Source organism: Typopeltis vanoorti, chromosome 6 (assembly GCF_054136105.1).
Source record: "Typopeltis vanoorti isolate ZY-2024b chromosome 6, IOZ_Tvanoo_1.0, whole genome shotgun sequence".
Taxonomy (NCBI): domain Eukaryota; kingdom Metazoa; phylum Arthropoda; class Arachnida; order Uropygi; family Thelyphonidae; genus Typopeltis; species Typopeltis vanoorti.
This window is the reverse complement of record NC_143554.1, coordinates 126049110-126076280: the sequence shown is the minus strand read 5'-3', so window position 1 is coordinate 126076280 and position 27171 is coordinate 126049110. Positions and strand designations below refer to the sequence as shown.

The 27171-nt window shown below is 33.7% G+C and overlaps 2 protein-coding genes across 3 annotated transcripts in view; both read right to left on the bottom strand.

Moving 5' to 3' along the window:
- Positions 1–13628, bottom strand: part of LOC150105917 (uncharacterized) — a 35449-nt gene extending 21821 nt beyond the window's left edge. The window contains exon 1 of one of the 2 annotated variants that reach the window (XM_090394405.1): positions 13501–13628. In XM_090394405.1, coding sequence (XP_090250531.1) covers positions 13501–13505 — 5 coding nt within the window. In that variant the 5' untranslated portion in view covers positions 13506–13628. Of the gene's footprint in view, positions 1–3020; positions 3238–13500 lie in introns of those variants that run through there. The other variant, XM_090394404.1, reaches the window with a different exon arrangement.
- LOC150105916 (neurotactin-like) overlaps positions 12824–27171 on the bottom strand; it is a 66594-nt gene continuing 52246 nt past the window's right edge. Inside the window, exons 6-8 of the mRNA XM_090394400.1 lie at positions 23208–23279; positions 20576–20757; positions 12824–15487 (exon numbers count right to left, since the gene is read on the bottom strand). Coding sequence (XP_090250526.1) covers positions 15065–15487; positions 20576–20757; positions 23208–23279 — 677 coding nt within the window. The 3' untranslated portion in view covers positions 12824–15064. The remainder of the gene's footprint in view (positions 15488–20575; positions 20758–23207; positions 23280–27171) is intronic.

Here is a 27171-nt window from a genome sequence, read left to right as displayed (position 1 = left end):
TTTATTTAGCAATTCTTTTGCCATTTTGCCCGAAAATGCACCCGAAGCACAGCTTAAACTCATCGACATTCAAACGATGAGAGCCACCGAAATAAATTTAACGAAGGCAATTTATTAAACTTCTATCCTTGTGTCGATAAAAACAATTATAAATGGTTGCTAGATAATGCATTAAAATGTGCAAGCCTCTTTGGCTCAACGTATATTTGTGAACAAACGTTTTCATCATGAATATTAACAAATAATCGAAAAATAAGAACCGCTTGACTGATGAAAATTTAGAATCAATTTTGCGGTTGGCTGCTACAAAACTCGAACCAAATATCAAAACAATTGTCAAATCAATGCAATGTCGCTCATCAAATTAAATTCACTTACATTTTATTACCTTTTTTGTAACAATTATGATAGGTGTAAATAAAATAAACAATATATGGTAGATGACTTTCAAGTTTTTTTTTTGGCGGCCCTCCAATAAGTAATAGTGGAACTATGCAGCCCGCGGCCTTAACAAGTTTATGCACCCCTGGTATAGACGAAGCCCTTTGATCGAAAAGCTGGGTTTGATTCCCGTCAGTGACATGAGGAACCTTTATCTGGTCTCTTTCTACGAAAGGTGAGTTAACCGGTCTCATACGGAGGTGGAGGGGGGAGTTTCACCCGGAAACTCGGGTTTGTCATTCCCCATAACAGGCAAATCGGTCCCATTAACACACGCATCTACAGACATAGGACACACCGGGTTGGAAAGGCTAAAGACAGCTCCGTAACAGGCCGCTCCAGGCCTAATACATAAAAAGGAAGAAGAAGATATATATATATATATATATATATTCGGGTTTAAATGAAATATACTATTTGGAATTAGCACAAAAATGTGTCGAGAAATCTCAAGTTTGGTTTGAATGCCTCTTTTTTTAAGAGGAAAAATTTGCACACACACACACACACCGTTCAAAATGAAACAAAGAACTATTAAATAGTACCATGTGCATAAAAATATAGATTAAATAATTCATCCCAATATAAAATCATATAATTCTTACAAATGGCAAAAATAAATTGCCTGCAGGACTTAAAACCTAAACGGATCTAGATTCATTTGTTCTCATAATGAATGTTGTCACTCTACAGATTTTATGCTTGCTTCAGGTCACCTTTTTTTATGATTGCTTCCAGTCATTCCATCATTCCACTGATATTTTCCTCATCATTTCTAGAAAATAAAGATAGTTAAGCAATATTTATACATCTGACATCGGTGACCGAAGATTTTATCTGCATAATCTTTCGCCTAATAAAGGACCAGAGTCGTGTGTTATAGTCATTCTTTAATTTCTTTGCATACTTCAACTCATTATGAATATATAAGAAGTTCACTATTTACACGTATAGCTTAACACCATAAAAATAATGAAGCCAGAGAAAGTTGTCAAATATCTTTACATTTTTATTACTATTGGTTTATTTTATTTATTTTTAATTTATTTTGTAATAACCAGTAAAGTCACATCTACCGTGGATGCACTTTCCTCTCTCTTTTCCATATATATATAAAAAAAAAAAAAAAAACGAATGAGTTCTTATAACTGTTCTTTTTTCAAAGAAGGTAATTTCCATTTCGGAGAAAAGATAAGAATACATATCGTTAGGATTTAGAACTCCAACTTTTTTCCCCAGAGTCCAAACCGGATTTAAGTTCAATAAACTGCGATTTTGTTTTTAGGATGATATTATCGCGGTCAATTTGAAGTTGTTAGGTTAGATTATCCTTTTAGGTTAAGACGTTAAAATCTGGAAAAAAAAATAGAACATTTTGACAAACATTTCGAAATTCTATATCACGGAACATCACTACATGATAAAGCATAAATCGATGGTGCAAGTTAAATGAAAAAGTTTTTAAGAATCTCTAATGTTTTCAGTTGTTGGAAAATTAATTTTGGTCCCTTCAAGGTGCAGTTATACTCTCATGATTCCTTTAATAATAGCAAACACCAAATCATCGTTGCTTTTCTCGAAAATCTGCCAGTCAGTCTAAATCAGATTGCCTGAAGCCATTCTGTATTAGCTTCGACGCTCGTTGCAAGAATACCAAATTCGAGTAAGTTATTAGGTATCCTACTGTAGGTTTAATCACTTTTTCAAAGTGGGGATTAAGGGTTGACAATTTAAAAATATGATGGAATACACAACGGATTATACAGATATGACGCATCTCCTGAAAATCTTTCTTTTCGGTAACTAGCCCTTTTTTTCTTGGGTGGGGAAGATCTTAAAAAGTGTATCTGGTAATTTGTTCGTAACGTCTATGAATAAAAATAAATTCTCTTGAAATCACAATTAGAATAAATTATAAATATATTAGAATTAAATAATTATTTATAGTTTCAAAATATGAATGATTGTCATTTACCATTTTAAAAATATAAAGAAACATACAAAGAAATATTCTTGCTAATACAAATGAAAATACAAATGAAAATCGGTTCATATTTTTCATTACCAAAATGAAGCTTATAATAATAACAACGAAAGTTAACCTTTCTACAAGTGCATAAGAATAATCCTATTGCACGTATTTTACGTTTCGGTTTACTTTGGATTTTTTTACGTATTGGGTTTTCATAGGATGTCGACAATTCATCCGCCTTCCACCTCAGAGGTCAAGCTTTAAAACCACGCATCCATGGAAAACAACCGGATGTCTAGAGGAAAATTATCAGTTACAATAAAGGTTTACTTGCAAGATATCTTAATATATAAAAACGCATTACTTGGCAAACAACGGTCATAAATTCTATTTCGTACTCTTCTCTGAACACTTATCCTTTCTATTTCAGGGATTACTTTAAATCCTCCTTATCTCGAGAACAACAATAGGTACTGTCCGATCCTCTCGGAGGATAGTGAATCATAAACACGCGGTCACAATTCAATGAACTCATTCCTAAACCCACACTTGCATAGAGATTCCCCCCATGTAACTCCAGGTGTGATCAAGTGATCGTACATCTTACCTGAACCACTTCCTGTTTGCATTCTTCCTAAAGAGGTAATCCTGAAGGTGTAACATCGCTCCGCAGGACACACCGACCCCCATGTCCGTTCTGAAAAGAAGGCATCAGTCTCGACTAGTTGATGTTAAACGTATCTCGACACAACTACGTCTGAGCACGTTTCTTGAACAGCGGTGCTCTGAGTCTTCCCGTGGCAAGTACAAAACACCGCCAGTGTTAGTAGGTCAAGAGTGCCAAGTGGAGATACTTGGTTAGAAGCGGTAAAAGTTTATTTTCCGGTTGATGACTCTAGTCAGTCAGTCGTTGAATGCTTAGATAGTAGCCGATAGCATCGTTAGTGGTGACATCTAGCGTCAATTATCGGAAATACCTTTTAAAGCTGTTCTTATGGTGATATCGACCTTCTATAGCTAAAGACCAAATCTTTCGAATGATTGTAGCTTTTCAAATGACTACAGAAAACCTATGAACTAACTCTCAGTGCTTTTATCGTGTTGACAATCAATGGCGTGATCCCATCTGCGAATTTTCCCATCCTGTGATTCAGCTGATGCCAAAAAACTTGTGTTTACGAAATAGCTAACTCCTCTTGACGCCAGGGGATAAGATATGGTGGGGGGGGTACGTTATGGTTTATTGTTGTCTGCGATTGTTCTCCCAGAAAGCTTAACTGTCTAGTTTTCCAATAAGAGATCGGCGAATCTTTATTAACAATGCGAGTTTATTAATAATGGACCAACAGGTTCCCTCCATGCATGGGTGCCCCTTTAACTTGCTCCAAACTGGCACAGCAGGGTTCCAGGATCAAGGTTACAATGTCGACGTGTTTGAAGGTCACTTAATTGTGGGAGAGACTGAAGGAAGTTTTCATTTCGCTGTATTGTCTAACAATGCTTTGCAATTAAGCTTATCTTCCCCTCTATACATTGGCTGAAATTCTGGTTTTATTCTGTACGATTTTCCTATAAATGCATTCGTTTAGAAATTGTTGAAATGGTATTTGTGTTATTTCGAAATGACGAAACAGCCATTCCTGGAAAGGGATTTGTGCAAGCGGCCTTGGATTATTATTTTTTTTAAATACTCTTAGTAAAGACGATATTTATTACAGAAATTCTGTAGGATAACTTTGCGTCACATAACCAATGTGGTTTTGTTTTTAATAATACCGAGAACAAAAGACATCTGCAATGAAAGCAACCTTAATTCATCTATAGTGCACAGTTGTTTTATATTGCATTCAGGATTAATTGCGAGAAACTTTATAGAAGAATGCCAGTGGTGAACACGTATCTAATATAACAAAGAATTCTTAGAAATGTGGGTGAGTGGAACAGTACATGACCCTTCTAAAAAAGAAAAAAAAAAACTTTTATTGAATATATTAATTAGAAATACAAACATTATAAATATAACTCCAAATAACGAGCACAGCACGAAAAAATATCAAAATTTCCGTCCCCGGCCTTGAATTCAATGCTGATAAGAAATGTGGTCAAAAATGGGAGAAATAACCGCCAGATGGCACTGTTATTAGTTCAGGATCTTTCCTTAGGTGTAGAGACTGCTGGATAATTCGCCGTTTACTTTAATGATGTAATCTGCGTTATTGAGAAGTAATTAAGTTTGACTGTATGTTGCGCCCCCCCCCCTTTGCGATTTCTGTTCCATCTAAAAAATCCAATATTCTCTCTACAGGGTTTATATATGAAGTGCTTCAAGGTTTATGCAGAAAAATTGCTGTGAATTTATTTTAAATGTCAAAATTTGTTTTGACATTTAAATTTGTCAAAAGAAACAGTACTCAAATATTTAAATAGTTTTTCAGATTAAAAGTAAAGTGATGTCTGTTGTTTTGTTTTGTTTATCATCTTAGAACTCAAGTTTTTTTATCCTTATCGCTCAACACGAAGCCAGCATATTAAGACGGGTATTAAAACATAATACCCATGCCATACAGCCTTAGTTGGTTTGGCTGTAATTCAAGAGGACTCAAGTCAGCTCCTTTACTCTTTCCTTTATTCCTTCAATAATTGCGAAATGTGAAATGAAAGATAAAATAGCTTCTGTGGTTGGTAATGTGATTTTTAAAAAAAAAATTTACATAAAAATTGTTTAAAAAAAACAATGTCAAAGATTAAAAATAAATATTCCAAGACATCGCAAGATATAATAAAATCAAATGAAATTAGCAACAATTAACACTGATAAACATATAATTTTTTTAACTATATATTTTCATGTAAGACATGAAAGGTAGTTTCCTTTGACAATTAAAAGCCTTTCAAATAAGAATTTTTTTTTTTTTAATTTTTGGGAAATTGTTCCTAAAATGACATCTGAAGCAAGTTTTCAATATCAATGAAAAAAAAAATGCTCTATCTTTGGTTAAGACAAAGACATTTAGTTAGGTTTAGCTTGTATTATAAAGTTAAGCAGCTAAAGCTAAAGATAAAGGTCAGTGTGTAATGTCTTAAAGTGTGTGTCCTCCAGCTTTTGCAATGCGCAAAACAAACCAATCCAGGTATTCATCATGAAAAAGCGAAAATCCACGCAGAATAAATAGTTTCATTTTTTTTTCCTTTTTTTTTCCTGCAAGAATTTCTCGAAGATTACTGCGATCAGAAATGGTTCATATATTTTGGCTGTTTAAATGAGTTCACCCCGTGTGGGGACACCTGTAACCCCCATCGGGCGCGTCCCCTGGTGGCGGATCGGGGAATGCTCGTCATAGGTTACTATGAAGGGTAGGAGGGAAATAAAATACCTCCCGCGGACCAACAGGATAGCACTTCCCTCATAGGCCGGTCTGGGGGCCTCGAAGGTGGCAGCTCCACCACCAGACTCGGGTGCTGAAGGCTAATCCCCTGCACACCTTAAAATTTCACTCATTAAAAGAAATAACAAAGAGATAGCCGAACTGCCTAAATGGTTAACAACAAAGCGAGGAAAAAGGTACATGAGATATGGAACATGGAACATTAAAAGTCTACATGGAAAAGAAAACGAATTAATTGATGAATTTAAAAAATCAAGATTGGATTTGCTAGCAGTCAGAGAAACAAAAAAGAAAGGTCAAGGTTGCCAGAAAATGAAAGATGGGTATATACTTTTCTATTCAGGGGTAAACCCAAGAGAATGGAGAAAACAAGGGGTAGCTTGCATAATTAAACCAGATCTCAAAGAATATATTACTAAATGGCAACTAATAAACGAAAGGTTGTTGACAATCACTATAGATTTTAAATCAGACAACCAAGTATTCACTGTAATTGTTGCATATGGCCCAAACGATAATGCCAATAAAGAAATTAAAGATGAATTCTTCGAACTCTTACAAAAAACAATTGAAGAAGTTCAAGGGCATATCATACTACTAGGAGACCTTAATGGCCGGGTAGGGAATCAAGTAGATGAAGAAACGAAACAAGTGTTGGGATCACAAGGAGAAATAACCCAGAATAATAATGGAGAAAGAATAATAAATCTTTGCCTTACAAATAATTTAGTGATAGCGAATACTATGTTCAAGCATAAAGAAATCCATAAGTTTACCAGGGAAGAGCCCAGTAGAAACGAAAAATCTATAATCGACTACGCCATCATAAGCAGATCGTACTGGAAATATACAAAAAATGCAAGAGTCTACAGAGGTCCTGAAATAGGCAGTGACCACTACTTATTAGTATTGGAAACAATCCATAAAATAAAAGTTCAAAAATGTAGAAAAAGTAGCAAGGAAATAAATGTTAAGATAAAGAACTACAAACTAAAGAAAGAAGAAACAGCCATTGAGTATAAAAGTAAAATAGAAGAGAAGATGAAAGAAGTAGAAAAAGAGATATACGAAGACCAAGATGTAGAAAACCTATGGTACAGGTTCAAAACACTTCTTCTAGAAACAAGCAAAGAAATTTGTGGTGTATCATTAAATAATAAACAGAAGAAACATAAAACACCCTGGTGGACTGAAGAACTAAAAGAAGAAATTAAAAAGAAAAAGCAATTATGGAAGAGATATATAACATCAAAGCTGCAGGTTGATAGAGAACTATACAACAACCAAAGAAATAAAGTTAAAACCTTAGTGAAAGCAGAGAAAAGAAAATGCTGGGAAGACTTCGGACATACTTTAGAACAAAATTTTAAAGGAAACCAAAAACTCTTCTATAATGTTTTAAGAAGAATGAGGTCAGAGAAAGAATGCCCCATAAAGTTTATCAAAAATAAGGATGGAAAGTTACTCACAAATTCCGAAGACATCATGGAAAGATGGAAACAGTACTTTCAAGAATTATTGGAAGATGCAGGACATGGAAAAAATAGAACCCTAAGAGCAAGACACACAAGCAAAATAGAAGATCAGAGTGAAGAAATTCATGCAAATGAACTGTTAGCAGCAATAAATAAAATAAAACTGGGCAAATCAGCAGGCCATGACCAAATAACACCAGAAATGGTAAAGAATTTAGGAACGAAAGCCATAAAATTTCTTTTACACCTATTCAATGTTGTATGGAAAAAGAAAATTATTCCCAAAGACTGGGAAGTAGCTATAATAATCCCCGTATTTAAGAAAGGAGACAACCGAAAATGTGAAAACCATAGAGGAATTTCGCTTTTAAGCGTTCCAGGAAAATTATATACCCGCATTTTAGAAGCGAGGCTTAGGAATCAAATAGAGGACACGCTGGATGAAATGCAATATGGCTTTCGAAAAAATAGAAGCACACAGGATCTTATCTTCAGTCTTAGACAAATATCAGAGAAAACATTGGAATATGGAAAAGAACTACATTCATGTTTTATAGATTTCGAAAAGGCCTTTGACCGAGTTCCCAGACACTTAATATGGCAAACATTAAAGAAAAACAAGATACAAGATAACTTAATAGCAGCCATACAAAGCCTCTACAAAAGTAATAGAAATTATGTAAGAACCTGTAATAATAGATCAAAAGAATTTGAAACAAATGTAGGAGTGAGGCAAGGCTGTATCCTCAGCCCTCTTCTCTTCATCGTAGTAATGGATGAAATTTTAAAGGCATGCCAAACAAAAACAAAAAAGTTCCACTTAGGATACAGGAAACTGAAAGAAACTAGGATTTCGCATATGGCTTTTGCAGATGATGTAGTGATTCTAGCAAATACAGCTGAAGATCTGCAGTACAATATCAACATTTGGCATGAAGAAACAAAGAAAAGGAATATGACCATAAATATAAATAAAACTAAAACAATGATCATATCTAGAAATAAACAAAAACACACAATAAAAATAGAGAATCACCAACTGGAACAAGTCCACTCCTTTAAATACTTGGGATCATATATACTGTACAAGAAGATGGTAGACTAGACACAGAAATTAACAACAAGATAAGAGGGGGAACAAAGCTATTCTATGCAATGAAAGGCCCACTCCTAGATAAGAAAGAAGTCACCCAAAATACCAAAATGGCAGTGTACCGTTCAGTGTTTCTACCAACATCAACATACAGTTGTGAGTCTTGGTGTTTAACAACAGGAAACACAAATAAACTACAAACAATTGAAATGAAATATCTCAGGAAAGTGGCACAAAAAACAAGACTAGACCGAATAAGAAATCAAACCATAAGAGACAGCCTTCAAGTTGCACCTCTGAATCAATTCATAACACAAGCCCAAATGAGATGGTTTGGACATCTCAATCGAATGGAAGAAGGAAGAATAGCAAAAACTGTATACGAAAGCCAGAAAATAGGAAAAAGAAACATAGGCAGACCCAGGAAAGGTTGGCAAAAGGAAATTAAAGAAAAATTGGAAAAGAAGGGAATTGATTGGAAAGAAGCAAAACAACAAACCTTGGACAGGACGGCATGGAAATCTCTTTGGCAAAATCTCGACGCTTAAAAGCATAAGAGATCATAGAAGAAGAAGAAGAAGAAGAAGAAATGAGTTCACTGCAGTCGTCTAATATCTCGAAACCTGTTAAATCTGCGGCACTAGAAAAATATTTAAATAGAGCAATCAGTCACTGCGTGTCAAGAACGGTCTTAAAAAACTATAGCATCGATCAAAGCTCAGTTTTTATTATATAAAAAAATGAGAAAAAAATAACCACAAGGCCTCAAAATGTTTACGATGTATTAATGGGTGCATATTGCATGTTGTCATCTCGAGTTTTGTAAAAAAAAAAAAAGTTGAATAAGGAAGAAAATTAAATAGGATGACAGTCTACACGTGTGAATCGGTGGATGCAACTCCAGATATTTCATACAATGGATATTGTAAAAAAAAAAAAAAACATTTATTGTTCTATAGCCTCTCCTTGCTTGGAGAGGTCACTAGATATTTTTGGACTGAATGAATAAGTTGATTTATCTGTGTGCAGACCAGATCAGCTTACTGTGCATTCCGATTTACCGTTCTGCAGAGAACAGATGTATTGTACTGCCGTCTGTCAGATTGCAGATCATCACTTATACCGCACGATTCTTGTTACTGTATGTTTATCATAGCTGTGAACAATGACAGTGCATAGAATGCAGCTGGGCGATTGTTTTCAAAGGAGGAGAGTAAGTTTTCGTGACGCATGCAACGGTGTCTGACACCGACCATTATATCGCCTTCAGTCATTTAGGATCTGCTTTATGGACAATATCAAGAAGGTTTGTATTATTGTACTTGGACAAACACGCTACATGTTCAATATCCTTCACAGTCTTTATGACTTCTACTTTGTTCTAAAAAAAGATTCATCTCAGGGGTGTATTGTTTCAGACACCATATCAAGTGGCATTTGCACATCAGTAACCGGAAACACAGACGAAAGTTTTTAATAATATAAGTCTCGAAAATACATAATAGAGAGCGCTAAAGCACAGCAACGGAAGAAGTCACAAAAAGAATCTAATAGATGATTACACACTCTGTGGAACACAATTAAAAAATAAATAAATGACTATTCACAATTGGATTAGAATAAAATTAGCTTGACTAACTAGCCATATTTATTTAAATTCAACATTTTGCCTCATTTTGTTTGAGACAATTTTGCAGTGATATCTGAATGAAAGTACATGCAATTTGATCGATACTGGATTTTTTTTTAGGTTTTGACAACATTGATTAATTAAGCGATGTATGCAAAAGTTATTTTATTTATATAAGTTATCATGTAAAGTTGCCATATTTTCTCTCATATCATTTTTCGCATTTATTTATTATATAAAAATGAAGTATAGGCCATAAAGAGAGCGATGAAATGAAAGCAAACCCGATTTGTAAGAAACAAACACACGGAGGATCTTTCTCAGACAGCCAAGTTAGCCGGTCTTGGGCGTGGACAGCAGGGTTTTCCTCCTGCAAGCAGGCAAACCGGCCCCGTGAACACACACACACACACACGGATACAGTCAGGAATACTTAAGACAATCCCTCCAGCCATAGGTCTGAATTGTCAGCTGTCGGTCCCGAGCCCGGATAAAATTTGGGGGGATTGAGATGGTGCCGTACTTCCCTGTAAAAGGGGCCTCACGGCCGTTATATCATCATACGAATAAATAACGGAGCATGTAGAAGATCTGAGGGAGGAGGAAAAGAGGGATATCAACTCCCTAGCAGGAATTGAAAGTAACGCTCTACACACCGACTGCATTTCGAATGTTATGATTATGGTTTTTGTTTAGTACTTTTTTATCCATGTTTCAATATTTTTACAAAAAGTACAGGCAATCTACAAAATATATTACTTTTAGCTAAGTGTACTTTGTAATAGTATAAATCTAAAAATATATATGAATCTCATTATTACTGTTGTTATAATTTTAATAATGATAATAATAATCTGCATATAAATTAATTATTTTAGTTTCACATCGCTGCCGGTCTCTTTCGTTTTGACTTATAATATTTAAAAAGCTCGGTGCAAAGTTCGTGGGTCCTCGGATCTCTCTCAATGAGTGGTCTGACTCCATGGGGATATCCGTAGAATAATAATAATAAGTTTAAATTAAAGCAGTCCATGAACGAACGTGTATTTCTTCACATCGCTGATAAAATTCAACTCGTGGACATTATGATAACGAGCAGCTCCCCAAAATCAGAATAATATTAAAATAAAATAAAAAAAAAACCTTTGATTCGAAATTTGCTACAGATATGAAGTATATAAATTTAGCTTCGTATTTTTTGTAAAAATTAATTTCAATAAAGAAAGATAATTTTCTTTAATCAATGCTTAAGTTTTCAATGTAATTTGTTTTCAAGAATTAATAGAATACAATAAAATGTGTGCTGAAATTTACTTTTTTATAATAAAGTAACAACGGAGTTGGATAAAAGACAGGACTACTCGGTGATACTGCTGAACTTCGCAAGAGGTATTTGATAGGATTCAACATGGAACTCTATTGCATAAATAGGAAAAAATGAGAATGGACTTGAAGCTGGTGATTTGGATTAGAGTGTAGCAAGATATCAGAGTGGTTTATGCAGGAGCTAAGTTCAAAAGACGGCATGTGACCTTTACCACAGGGATCAATACTTGGTTCTCTGTTGTTTAATTTCTACGTTAATGATATAGGAAATGATTTGACGAAATTATTCAGTTATTTGCTGATAATGCAAAACTGGGACGAGCGATAGTAAATGAAAGTGATGTAGAGAGACCCTCAGGATTGCCTAAATAGTTTGAAAGTATGGGCAAAAATAAATGGCTTAACTTTGGGAAGAAAAGACGACATGGTGTGTACTATAATGATTGAATTGAAGTGCAGGAAGTTGATGAGGCCATGGACTTTGGGAGAAAGGGGGGGGGGGGATTGCCAACAGGGAGTTGAAGTTTTGAAAACATATTTCAAAAGTGGCCAAAACAGCACATCAAATTATATAGTTGTCGAAAAACATATTGACTAGCACGGATAGGACACTTCTTATTTAATAAAAAATAATAAAAAAGTTCTTATTAATGCCTTTATAAGGCATTAATAAGGCCATATCCAGACTATGAGAATAGATTGAAGGTCGATGGGTTCTAAAAACTAGCTGAATTGGAAGAGAACGAGAGGTCACTCCTACCCTGGAAATTGTGTAAGAGTGTGGTTAGCAAGGGTGTGAGGACTAAATTTTTTTGCTTGGCCGGGAGTGAATGGTTAGATGGGTTGCCAGAGTAGTTGTGAGTGCTTCATCAGTGAATGAGTTTAAGGAAAAGGTATGTGAATAATGACTAGTGTGAATAAACAGTCTACCACGATGAGTGTTCTGACTCCATTGACATCATAAAATAAAAAACGTGAAAAGAAATTCGCGTTTAATTCATATATTCGGACGGGGAAAAAAAGTTACATAAATATATTTATCTATGAAAAACTCAACTGTGGATAAATTAAGAAATTTATGAATTTAAAAATATTTTTAAAATAGTTTAAAAGAATTTTTACTGGCCTCGTAAAGAAAACAGAGGATTATTTAGAAATTGTGATTTCGCATAAAAGCAATAATAATGTTTCAAATAATTATCAATATACAGTGCACTGGTAACTCTTTTTACGACACATAATACACAAACATCTTATCTTGTTTTCGCCTTTGATATGTTATGTAGCAATCATTTCACACAACTGTAATAACATACAAAACCACAAACTGTAAACAACGATACACAAAAACAAGTGTCGATGTACTGTTTGCATATCTGCGTTATTACTGCCATCTATTGTTAAGAATAAATAAAATTCATGTCAGTTTTAATAATGTTGACAAAGATGTTGGATTGTCGTATTTAAGCTAATACGAATACGAAATAATGATAAATCATATATATTTACCAACCTTTTATTTACTTTTTTTTTTCAAAATTTCACACATACAAAAAAGTACATCGTTATAAAAAATCCGTATAAAAACATGGAAAATATTTAAATATAAGAGATATCAAAAAACTTGCTTACAGAATTATCTCACTTTCCATATCAAACATTTACAAAGCTCATAATATCCTTAAAGGAATCAAATAAAATCAATCTCATATCAGTAGTTAAAAACATTTAACATCCTAAAAAGTGTATGGAAATACGAAATTGTGATCATATCTAAGTACTTATCTGCACTCTCTATAAATATCCGACGATCGAAAAGTCATAAAATGGAATTTTTTAAATCCCACTGTAAAAAAGTTCTATAAAATAAAGTAGAAAATGTGTATTCATATTTATGTGAAATTACTATAATTCTCGAGTAACTCGTAACTTTATTATGAAAAGGTCGTGTGCAATAAGTTTTACTTCTATTTTAAATAATTTGTGTCGATTAAGCTAACTTTTGTGTATTTTTATGGATACTTTAAAATGTATTACATTTATTTTTAACTGCTTTATTTCGAAGTTGTTTCTTTTAAGAGTGTATATGAAACGAAGTAGGCATAACAGAAATTTCTGTGAATACGAACTGTGATTACAAGTTAACTTAGGTGCATTTACAAATTCACTTTTCTTACCTCATTCATTTCCTTTTAACTTATTTGTCGTTATCCATCACTTTAAAACCTTATTTATTCAGTGTGTGTATATGATTCAAAGATCGTAATTTTATTGTATCAGACTCTGTATTCAATCTTGTAAACATAACGTCTGCGAGCATGCGTGTTGATTCAGCACAGCAGCGCCCTCAGAAAAAAGAGTCATGTTGCAAGCATTATTATTATTATTATTATTTCCTTCCAAAATTTGTTTCAATTCTTTACTAGAAAATTAAATGCTCGAGTACATATATTTAAATTTAGCTATGTGCTGCAATTTTTCCAGGTGAAATCTTCTGCGTCAAAGCAATTTATTAAGATGTTTCGTAGCATATATTTCATAAGATGTGTAGCCAATAGTTATTCAATTACTTCGAAGGTGGAATCAGATGCAATGATGTAATGTTGATACTCGTAAACAGCGATTATGGAGATAAACAGTATAAAACAGTTTAAAAGTGGGAGATCATAAGTGTAAAACAGTAATAGCAAACATTACTCTGTTAACTTTTGAGGGCATAACGTATATAGGCCAAAAGGAAATTATTATAAAGAAAAACAGTTAAATTCTCTTTAGCCACGCTATATTAAAATTTTTAGTAAATTATTTATGTGTTGCTTGCCATTTTAAGCACGTTGTGTGATGGGGTAACCAAACCAAAAGAATAAATACGAAATTATCTCTTCTGACAGAGTGTGGCCTCATCAGTTAGCAAGTAGAAATACTATAACACTATGAGTTAACTCAGTAGTTCCATTAGTCTTTAATATACGCAAAGCATTTTTAACTGCAACTAGCAAATTTAAATGTCTAGCAACTAATTCTTTTTCGCATCTAGATGGTGAAAGTAGCAGGTTTGTACATTAAACAAACGACGGCATAGTTAATTTACTCAAGAGGGCAATCAGCCTTTGGCCAAGCCAATGAGTTCGCAGCCTAGACAGCGAAACAACCTTTCCAGATCCTAACTATAAAAATCGATATAACATAGTGACCATCCTCAACTGTATTCTTCATAATAGCATAATGGGATTTTCGTGTACGGCAAAAACTCAAGAGGCAAGTTGATTGCTTTTAGTACACCAGCACTGATGGGAACGTAATTGCCTATGAAGATTGGAATTTGTTTAACAGCAAAGGGTAAATATTTGTTAGCTATAATAAGAAGAATCTCAATGAAATTTTCAACTATAAATGTTAAAAAAGATTTGTCAGGCACCCCTAGGTGAGTTTAGGCAACGATTTTTAAACGTGCAGTATTGAATCTCTTATTACAACTGATAAAATCTTATTCGACAAAATAATCCTCTATCGGAGATCTCGTGAACTATATGTGGGACAACTTTGTACTTTCTTTTAAATGATAGAGAAACTCGTCAAATAAAAAAGTGTGAAGAGGGAGAGAGAGAATGACTCAGTTTCAATTAAGTCATAAAATAAAGCACTCCTAATCGTTCTTTTAGTTAAACTAATTTTTGAAACTCTCCTTCGTTTAACGAATATTTAAGAAAAGCGATGAAAGCTCAATATAATTTTAAACCATCAGTTCATTCGAGCGTATGTACTGTCGAAACCTGCTTCATCCCAAATCTTACAGCTATCGGGTGGGGCAGGTTTAGAGATCACTTGATGGCTAATGAAATTCACATAAGTAGCTGTTTTCATACTAGTTGATCCCATATCAGGAGATCCGGTGTGAACGTAGCTGTAAAATAAATCCTGTATTGTTTCCTGGTATTTCATATCACTGGGATTCGTATCTGGCAGATATCTGTCCAACAGACCAAATATGGCTATGATATCCAGACCATGAACAGACATTGACGCTGATGTTGATTCGTTGGATGAACGAATAGGAGAACTTGGCTTGTAATCGATTATGTAGGAGTACACTTCTTTGTCGAGGGTTTCGTCAGCACGGTAAACGAGATGCTGGATTGGACAAACCACACGAATATCAGATACCTGCAAAGAAATGGAAAGAAATGACTTCAAAATATATTTGAATAACCAAAATGATTTTTCTATTTCATCTACTATAATTTATAAAATTCGACTTCAATTATAGTTTATAAAGTTATTCTTTAATCAAAATTTATAAAGTTCTTGCCACGTGTTTTGCTAGCTCGTCCTAGGTGAGAGGTGAGCTATTTCAAATGATGCGATCGGAAGTGATTATCTTATTGTGATTATCCTATAGAATATTCTTTCCTGTTAAGACAGCATTTCAAAAGCAGTGTCACGGAAATGGGACTGGCATTTTTCTGTTTTGTTTTGAAAAATGCATAGCGTCCATTAGATTCTTAGCATCTATTAGATTAGATTCAAAACAAAAAGGTATTGCTATTTAGAAATATTATTACGATTTTTGAAGCTTTTCAATTCAATCGGACTATTTAATAACCCAAATAGTCAAAATCAGTCAAAATTGTACTGATAATAAATTTGGCTGTTGTTCATACACCAAAATCGACTCTAGGTTTAATTGCTGTAATAATGATGACAAACAATGAATGACTGTCCAAGAATATTATTGCAAAAGCACCTTTATGACAATCTCAGATCATTTCCATACTTATTATATTTATTTCTAAAGAAGATTGGCTGTACCTTTTTATATGATGCGTCTGACACTAATAGGAGTAATGTGCAAAACAAAAACATCCACAGCTCAGGTTTCAGGTTGAAAGTAATGAAATGGACAATTTCATTGGACAATGGAAATTTAACAATCGGAAACTAATTTTTTTATTGATTTTTTTTTTAATGTTTTGCCTAATTTTGGAGACAAATATAACCTCTGCTATTCCTAGAATGTTTGGTCCAATTCTCGTTGTTAGTTTGAATCATTCTTCTTTGTTTAATGAAGCTTTAGATTTTTCTTGTCACGAAGAGAAGCATTTGGTGTGATTCAATTGCATTTGACAAACTGATTTTCTGCCATGTCATTCTTCTGATAAGACTGACATGGCCGTGACTGCCATGACCGAATTCTCATATTTCTCATGGTATATCACATTCCACTAAGGTGTGTAAACCAGCAAACGAAAGAAAGTACACTTCACTATTAAAAAATAATGTTAATGGCAATAAATATTTTCAGTTTAAAGAATAAGAGTACCGGTCTACCATATCAGTACATTAGTACATGAATCACTATATTCATAACATGTAAAAAAAAAATGCGTCATGAATAAGAAAGTTTCTCTCGTTGTCCATCGTCTTCAGTACTAATAAGAAATCAGATATCTAACATATGAACAAGAAATTAATCAGCGTTATTCATGACAGTCAGTTCTCGTCTTCGAAATCATTACATTATTATAAAATTATTGTATTACATTTTTAATACTTTTTATAGGCATTTTATCTCACGTTCTCTGTTGAGGCTTATGGCTTGGGTAGTGCAGATCGTATCTCGGCCCTTTATTGGGGCTTTTCATACATCTTGTATTAATTCCTGGTTCCGTATTAGTGCACCAAGTGAGATGACTACTTTGGTAGAATCTTTGATTGTAAACTACAGAAGAATGGAGATATTATTCTGGTCCGCTTTCAACCTGAAACTTGAGCTGTGGATGTTTTTGTTTTGCACATTACTCCTATTAGTGTCAGACGCACAGCTTGCCACATACGCAGTTGGCATTGCAGATTCAATACTTCTCAAGAGAATGGAAATCCTTAGGAGATCGTAGCATAATTTTGTAATTTCAAGGCTGTTTTAAAGATGACTTTTATGGCTCTTTCACGAAAACTTTGGCAATGTAGAAAAAAGTAGCTGCAATAAGTGAGATGATTGCACCATTGTATGGGTCAGTGATTTTTCTTGACACGATATGTAATCTGATTCTTTTTATAGAACTTTCTTAAAACATTACTTTTTATCATTTTCTCTTTCCAACGTAGCCTACACTTAATGGGCCCTAGATTGCGAAGAAATGACAAATCGCTTAATAATTTTAATCCAGTGAGGTAGAATAGAACCGAAGATTCTTCTAATCTATTATAATAGCCAATTTATCAGGACATGGTTGATATAATCCTACTAAACAGAAAATTTTAAGACAACTCTTGAAATTGTTGCGGGAATTAGGAAACTCATAGGCAATCTGTATTTTCGTGTATATATATATATATATACACGAAAAAAAAATATATATACATACACTCGACACTCAGGGGTAGCTTCTGAGTGTCGAGTCTTCAAAGGGGGGGCTCCCCCCCTCCTAAAGCCTACGGCGCCCAACCCCGCGAGTTCCGGACTGGTAGGCCAGTTCTCCTTGAATTCTGATGACTCGAATTTTGAAGACTCGACACTCAGGGTAGCCCCTGAGTTTCAAAACGTGACATAAAAAGGCTTATCATTATATATATATAGGGTAGATATATATAAAGATAGATACATACATAGATATAGATAAATATATTGTACTTTTTACGGTCTACACCGTAAAAAGTGTAGACCTACACTTTTTACGGTGTAGGCATTTTACCGTGTATGCCTGTTCTTGGGAGAGACGAAAAACCTGAGTTTCGGGTGAAAAAAACCCTACCTCCGTATGAGACCGGCTAACTCACATTTCCTGGAAAGAAACCAGATAAAGACTTCACGTCATGGACGGCAATCGAACCCAGGTCTTTCCGACCAAAGGGCTTCGTGTATACCGACTGAGATACGGAGGCTGTGATAGAATACTATTTTTGATTAGTTTTTTTTTTATCTAAATTCAGTGAATTATTTGCAAATTATGAAGAAATAGTTGCCCATTTTTTTTTTATCCTTTGTAGAATCCGTATTTTATTCATAAATATAGATCTGAGAGTAAAATAGTATTTTTGTTTTAAAATCTGCAGTTTGAAGGGTGGTGTCAAATTGATTTCTTACTAAAATATTTAGAAATCTTAAAAATTTTACATTTCGATCATTTATTCGCCATCATATTAATAATGAGCAGAATTTTCGTTCCATCCGAATACTTTCACATTAGTAATCACTAATTTCTTATTGGGTACTTTCAGTCTGTTCTCTAATCTCCTCTGGCCCTTTGATTTCTTCCGTGGATTAGAAGATTTAAACATTTTTTTTCCCATTTTCTGGACTGGTGTCCAAAAATCTAAGTTTTAACGGAAAGGAAAATAGATTTAAAAAGGGTTACATCGGTTCGTTTTTAATGGAACAATTTTGGGAGAAAATTGAACTGATATTAACAATTTCTACTCTGGCTATATAGAGTGAAATTGTTGTCAAGATCTCGATTGAAAGTATTCAAATTTGGTTTCGATCGGTTGCGTAAAATTAAAAAAAAAAATGGGAAATTCAGTTGAGAAACAGAAGAAAATAGATAGTAGTTTTCTTAGGAACAAATGACTTAAGTAGTGATAAATATAGCATTAAAGAGGATATGAAACTATTGCTAGAAACAAGAGAAAGAAGAATGAGAGAGTGAAAACTGTTAGTGTATTGCCAAGATATGACTATAGATTAAGAAGGATGTCATGACAATGATTTGATGCTCAGGCTGAGTAGAAATTCATCTCGGCTTTAGAATACGTGAAATAAGCTGATGGTAGAAAGGACTTTTATAAGAAGGATGACCTACGTTTGTATAGATCTGGAATCGCAAGCTTGGCGAAATTATTCAAATTAAGTGGATATTTCAACATTATTTCATAGCCGAATATAGAAACTACAAGTTTCAAAGAAACTACAAGAGTTTTATGCCGAATATATTTATTGTTATGATGCAGACAGTTGGAGAAACTAAATCATCGTGGGAGAAATTGCGTGTGTAAGAGCAACTAAAGTGTACAAATGTAATAAAGACTTGAATATCACTGAGCAAGCTCAAGCTTATGAATATGGTAAAAAAGCGGACCTATACTCATTACGTTCTGACGTTATGAGCTTGCTCGCAGGAAGTAAAGAGTTTCTTTTCAACTGAGCCAAACAAACAGACAGCATATGTAAGGTGGTGAATATGTTACCTAAGATTGTTAACAGTAGCAAAATGTGGATCTCGTAATCAGAGGAAGCAACTAGAACAGAGTGTAAAATGCATAGTAGTTTCAGAAAGTTCAGAAGAGAGAGAAGAGGACGTGGGTATTGTTAATTATATAAAACGATTCGAGTCCGATCAGGGTAGAAACTCAGATCGGTTACATAAAGAGTAAAAAAAAAAAAATGCAGGCTAGGAAGGTGACGAGCATGGTAAATAAAAGGTGCGATATGAGAGGAAATTGCTGTTCAGGCCAAGGGAATTTTTCCGCTATATGGCAAGCAAGAGAAAGAATAATTATGGCAGGTTGACACTGGTGAATAGTCGTGGCAGCAGAATAACAGTTGCAAAGGATATGGTGGAATTATTGAATGAGCACTTTATCGCTGTATATCAAACTGGTGTAAATGATGCCGTGCAATATATAGAAGGGAGGCAAGAGGTATATCAGGTGTTGGCTGGATTAGATGTTAATACGGCTGTGGAAATGGGTGACATACCATCACGTATTTTAAGGTATGTACAAAACAGTTAGCTATATCCTTTACCTAGTTATTATTTGCAAACTACAGGATTGGCTTCTAGACCCATGATTCTGTCAGCATTGTAAAAAGTAAAGCTTGTTTTAGCAATTTACTTTCATTTTATGATAAGGTAATGAGTGAGTGGAATTAGGAAGAATCATATACAATGGTATTCTTGGACTTTGCAAAAGCGTTTGATAGATTACCTCATGATATTTGTGTACAAGCTGCAGAGGATGGAAATGTAAAGTATATTGGTTAGATGAATTGGTGATTGGCTCTATGAACGATACCAGCAAGTGGTGTATGATGGAACAATGTCGCAAAAAAGGAAAGCAACCGGTGGTGTGCCTCAGGGTAATCTTCTTGGGCCCCTGCTATTTAACTTATTTGTAAATTATATTTCATGTGGAATGTCTAGGGATCGTCAGTCGTTTGCCGATTATGCAAGTTGCAGAGAATTATAAGGAGAACTACTGATCATTTGTGGAAAATGTGTAAATACAAAAACATTTAACCCACATTTTACTTACCAATGAGTGAAACTGAACTTCTGGAGATGAGCTGTTATCAATGTAGAACTCCAAAACTCCAGCAGTTATGTTAGGGTTAATGGTATTCAGTTTATCCGTAACGTGATCACTAAAATCATTCCAGTTCCAAGAATCAGCATCGCTAGTATGCTCAGATAATCCAGATTCTTGAGCTGTTGCTCCTGAAATATAAACATACAGTCAAAAAGTTACTAGAAAATAAAATCAGGATGATGAAGCTTACTAGTCACTTATAATGTTGTTATAAACAACTATCTGTTTTAAGCATGTCACTTGCTTAAAACACACTGTTGGAAGAAGAGATGAAACTATAGAGATTTAAAATTAAGAGTATATGCTAGCGAAACTGGCCATTATTTAATAAATTAAAGACTTAATTCGGTATGTTTAGTCAAGAAAATAATAGCTTAATATCCGACTAGTTTCACTGACTAATATCTGTCAGCATTTTCAGGGATACACTGGTAAGCAGTGGAAAGTAGCAAAAACTAGGACTCTAACCGACAATTCTAAAAATTATATAAAGTTATGACTGTGCGTGATATACGCGTGTCGCAAGTACACGCGTTTTGTATCACGCAGTGATACAATACGCGTTGTACTATATTAAATTTATTTATAAATATAAATAATAATAAATTAAATATAAATAATAAATTAAATTTATTATTTATATTAAACAATTATTTACTTGACTAAATAATTGTTTAATATCCGAATTAAGTCTTTAATTTATTAATACTAGTGGTCAAGAAAAAAGTCATAATATGGCCATTATTTATTTTTTATGACGTATATACAATAAGTAACAGTAAACTATTTATTTCACTTTTAACTTCAGATTTTAACTTTTCGATTATTTTATAGTGACACTAGAACCAGTACCGTCGAGAGTGTAGCATAGAGGCAGCTTGCCTCACGGCGCGGCTTAATAAGGGCGCTCGTTCAGCCATATTGCGGTAGGCGCCGTCGCTGCGCTAACAATTCCTTTTAGCGTAGCAAGTACGGAAAGAAGTTTTTCCAAACTTAAACTGATTAAAAATTATTTTCGAACAGCAATGACCTAAGAAAGATTGGTTGGTCTAGCAACTATATCGATAGAGGTGGACATAGCTTATAATTTAAATTTAGAGGAGTTTATAAACAGTGTTATTGTGTGATATCCACGTAGAGAAAATATTAATTATATTATTATGTAATCGCTTTGCATTAATGTTTTCTTGTAATAAAAACAAAATAGCAATTGGAGATTTTCTTATATTTTTGTCTTATAACCATCAGGAGGGATATTAAATTGTTTGCCTCAGGGCGCGATCTAATCTGGCGACGGCCCCGAAATTTTGTGATAAAATATAAGCATGCTTCGAGCTAAATAAATAAATAAACAGCTAAAATATCTAGCACTGTATTGTTTAATTTCAATAAAAATAAAATAATAATAAATAAAAAATAAAGAAAGAAAGAATCAAATAAAATAATAATGTTAAACCGTCAAAATCAGAATAATTTCATTTCAATTTAATTAAAATAAATCAAAAATGTCTTCTTTTTTATTACATTTATTTATTTTCAGATATCTGTAAATGTAGTTCACATTATTCGCGGTAGAGTGTGTTGAAATATCTACCTGCGAGCACATCGAAGATCAGTACAAACGATTATGCTTATTTACAAAAAAGGAAAATTATATTTTTAAAGTATGTACGTTGCTTATTATTCTTTTACGTACCGCTAAATCAGAATAAGTAAAGCTTGTTCTACCTTTCAACCTCTAGAGGTTTTTTTTTTAATATTATAAAAATGACATTATAGCAAAGACAAACCAGCAGCATGCAACAAATGCTATGTCTTTAGGGTCGAATGATTACAAACATGTCACGCTTTCAGTCGACTTTAAACACTAGTTTGGCATTAAGGCATTTCATAAAGAATGTGTGCACTGGTGCGCGAATGTTGTATGGAAGTCATATTTCTATAAAAAGAAACACATACTTTTTCTTTAAGAAATTGAACAATATTTTGGGAATTTTAGTTGCGCTATGTTGGTCGATTGGTAGAGCCTCTGCTACTAATGGCTCAGTTAAGTATGTTTGAGCGCGGTTAGTAGTTGGAAGGGGACCAATCGTTCGATGCTGTCGGCACATTCTCCCTCGATGAGTCTTTGGACTCCCTGGAGGTGTCAAAATAATAATAATAATAATAATATTTGGTATTAGTCACTCTATCGAAGATATCTATCGAAGACAAGTAGTTCTACTTATTAGAACAAGTAGTTCTACTTATCTTCGATAGATATCTTAATAGATAAGTAGAACAAGTAGTTCTACTTATCTTCGATAGATGGCGCCAGGAAACAGTTTAGTAGCCAACTAGAAAGCTGTTGATTATAATTAATATCATTAGGAACCATTTTTTAAGCATTTAGTTTTCCTACTTAATCATTTATTATTATTATTATTATTTATCATTAAAAAATCAAAGAGTATGTTAATTTTAAAACTTTATTCATTGAAAAAAAAAAAAGTCCTCAATTTTATACATTTTTGAATAAAAATCTAAATATAGTACACAAGCAATAAATATTTATAATGGAAAGATAATAGATATTTACCTATTACTAATGATACTGGCTTTGCTTCTTCTTGTTCCCACATGGAATAGGGTGTATCATAAAGAATAACACCTGAAATATTTTTATGAATACTTTTAAAAAAAAAAGTAATAACTATTTTTATTTAATAAATCAAATAAATATCCTAAATAAGTACTATAAGGAGTAACAGCTATAGAATTTTTTATGTTAATTTAGATCAAGTGTGGGTAGATTAATTGGTTAAGGATAGTTGGAGACATTGTTTCGGAAGCGTTTGCTTAACTGAACTTTCATGTTTGCTGGATGATCGTAGGATATATACACCATTCAGTAGGCCATGTTAATGGTGTATTTTGTAACGGCTGACCAACTTCCATATTCTCTGGTATGCTAATTAATGGGCACAATCGTTTTGGTGAGCGTGTGGTTTACTACCACGTTGAACAACCTTGTTCCCTCGTTATACATTTGTTTTGCCTGATTGACTTTCAGGAATAAACCACTTTTTTTTAGCTAGACGCGTATATCATACTTCTACCTCTATGTGGGATTGATTTTTAAAAAAATCTCACAATGATTATACTAATATTTTTGTCACGCACATCTTTTAATTTAAACTGATATGTACGGGTGTCGATCACAGCCTCTCATGTGTTTATGGGTAGAGAGGGAAAAAGGAAGTGTTGGCCAGTTCGGTAGAACACTGTATAGAAGAGGTACAAATGCGGAATAACATTAATTTAATTATTTTTTGTTTGTTTTGTATTTAGTTAACAGGTGTCTTCTGAACATTTATGCTAATATTCATAATTATGAATATTATTATTCTCCGGTGCATTTTCGTTTTATTTTTAACAGTTTTGCCTGCTTATTGTTCTAATATTTCCCCATATTCTTCTCCTCTCTCTCTCTCTCTCTCTCTCTCTCTCTCTCTGATTCGCAAAATATGTAAGCACCTATGGAAATCTTACAAAAATTTACTAAGATAGTTTGATGTTTGTTCAAATTTGACTATTTAGAGGAAGAAATTACACAAAACGTTTCTAAAGAATACAAAGTAATAACTCTATTAGGATTGGCCAGAATGTAACCCTCGAAAAATCCTCCAATACCCTTTTATTGACCAGAGGGATTAGGAGAAGCTCATTTAATCCTAACTAACTTGTGGAAATCATGACGAGGGGAGTGAGAAGCATCTCCAACCTTAGCGGTCACTGAAAGCTGAGCCCGTGGCGTCAGTGCTTTTTAGAGGCATCAGGGGCGAGTACATGTCAGACAATGACTGCTATCTCGTGATTCAAAAACCAAAAACACTCGTAATGTTGTTTAAAATAATGTTGTATTTTTCTGAGATTCCAGATTAAAAAAATCTGAATTTCCTGGAGAATAGAACACTTACCTGTCTAACCCCTCCCGTCTCATATACACAAATTTGATATTTATAATCTCTAAAATAACTCACGTTCGATTTTGTTTCTGCAGCTTAATTGGTATCGACGATGCCGTTTGGTTGGAAAGATGTGGGCTCGATTCCGTCTGCGACTTAAAGAATCTTTAAAGGACGTTTCAGGTGAAGGTAAATTAGCGGGCCACATACGAAAGTGACAGGAATTTGGCCAGACGAATAAATGCAGTTAATTAAACATAATACACTCGCCTCATAGCCTTAGTTGCATCAGCCGTAATGCCAAGTAAACCCTAACCAGTGTAAACTCAAATAATTTGCAGGTGTGAATGATACAAAATAATTATTCTTCCTTAGTTTGATGACGTTTTAATGAAATTTGATATTTCGGTTTTTCTACTAGGATTTGTCGCGTAATTCCACTTTGTTTTGAATTAGACCATTTTTAGTACAAAAATTAGACAAAAGCGTTCGAGATGATGCAAAATTATACATCTTAAGTGATGGTGATAATTATAAAATGTAAGCCAAAAGCAATTACCCAGCGATTTGCTTCATTATACGTTATGTATTGTGATTGTTTCAGAACACGTTCATATTATCTTCATTTTTCGCTTTCTTAATCGGGAAAATTTCCAAATGCTACGAGTAAACTGTTCATGGAGAAGTTGGAAAGATTTGGAGAAAAATTCTTCCCATTATTTTTTTTTCTTCTGTTACTTTTTAAAATACCGAATTTGATTTGAATTTCTTTGCACATCGAATCATCAATCTGATACGATAGGATAGCGCACGTTAATCATTTTTCATTTATAGTGTCTTATTATGAATTTTGATTTAAATCAGAACCTACTACTCTATTGTGACTAAACTTAAAACACAAAACTTCAAAAAAATAAAATAAATAAATAAATAAATAAACAAAAGTAAGCATTTAAATCTTAATTTTTGAAGACCATACGTCATGCTCAGCAAAAAAAGTGGATCGGTCTGTGTTTCTTTCATTTATTATTTCTCTCAAACTCGTATATATTTCTCCAATTTGCATTCTTAACAGCTTTGCAACTTGAACACTTGCCGGCACACCTGGCTTCTAAAACTGGTTTTAAAGATAATTTGATACACTTTAATGCTCTGTCTTCGAGATAAGAATAAACATAAAAAATATATATACATTTGTCCTCTATGATATAAAAAAATGCAATTCAAGTGTGACTTTCTCTGAATCATTAGGAGGTTAGTCGATGGTATGTGCGTAGTATAAAAAAAAATTGGATATTTAGAGGTGTGTGTGTGTGTGTGTAAAATAGTACGCTTTGCATACATATTGGCCCAGTAATTACCCTAACCTTGAGTCCGGTTTTCATATGAATATTTAAATTAATTTCATACAGAATATTATAAAAAAAAAAAAAGGACGAGGAGCTAGAAAATAAATAATAATAAAAAAAAAGATTGAACTTTTACTAGAAGGTCTATGACTTGCTAAGTTCGAAGAAATAATCATGTAGATTTCGCCTCCTACGTAGCAGAACCTCTAGAATACGAAATCTGCAGAATCTTTTCAAAAAAGTATCTCGGTTTGATGTTTATCGCAATGTGAACTTTGTTTTCGTTATTTATGGTAGTTATGAACATTTCTATAGTTCACTATAGAAAAGTTAAAACATGAGTCACTGGTCGCTGTGCAGCACCGTTTTCAATGGTGAGTAAAAAAAAAAAATAAATAAAAGCTAAAACATGTTTTGTTTGAAGGTGATTTAGAGGACGTCTGAACGTGTAGAGAAAAGTGGGTGTATTATTATTTTTTTTATTATTATTATTTTAATTACAAAGCGTCAAGTGAACGATGTACTAATAATAACTTATAGATGTATAACTCTCCGGGTAGTTCCACCGATTTTTAAAAAGAACCTTAATGTAAACTGATCTGAATTGAACATAACCATCAATGACAAAAAAAAAAAAAAAAATATTCCATTTTGTTCGAAATTATGTCGATAATTAAATATGTGCAGGCGACTGAATCTGAATCTGAAGATCGTGTACCACATCTGCTAAAGGAAGAACAACAAAGAAAATCAGTCAATGTGATTTTCTTTATTATATATATATATATATAGAAGAGAGAGAGAGAGAGAGAGAGAGAGAGAGAGAGAGAGAGAAATAAAGCGAGATATGGGTTTACTGACAATCTCGAAACCAAGTAATATTTCTCATCATAGACTGAATTCGTCGCAAGAAATGTTCGAGGGGCATTAGAGTCTGCAAAATGGACTCTTCATTACTATAGCGAATACGTTCACACATCCCAACTCGTCTATAGGACTGCTGGTTGAATCACCAATCATGTGAACAGCCATCTTCACTTGTACAAAATATGCGCACTGGTTTTACCTGACCTTAGCCGAATAGTTAGAGTGTATCCACTTTCCAACCAACGAGTTGTAGGATTTGGAATTTTACCATGGGTATGAATGTTTTGCGATTATCTTTAGGTGGTGGGTAAACATTCCATCAAGAGGTCTGAAAGTGGCTTGAAAAAAGTTCCATGTTTCTTCCCTAGAGCAGGATTCC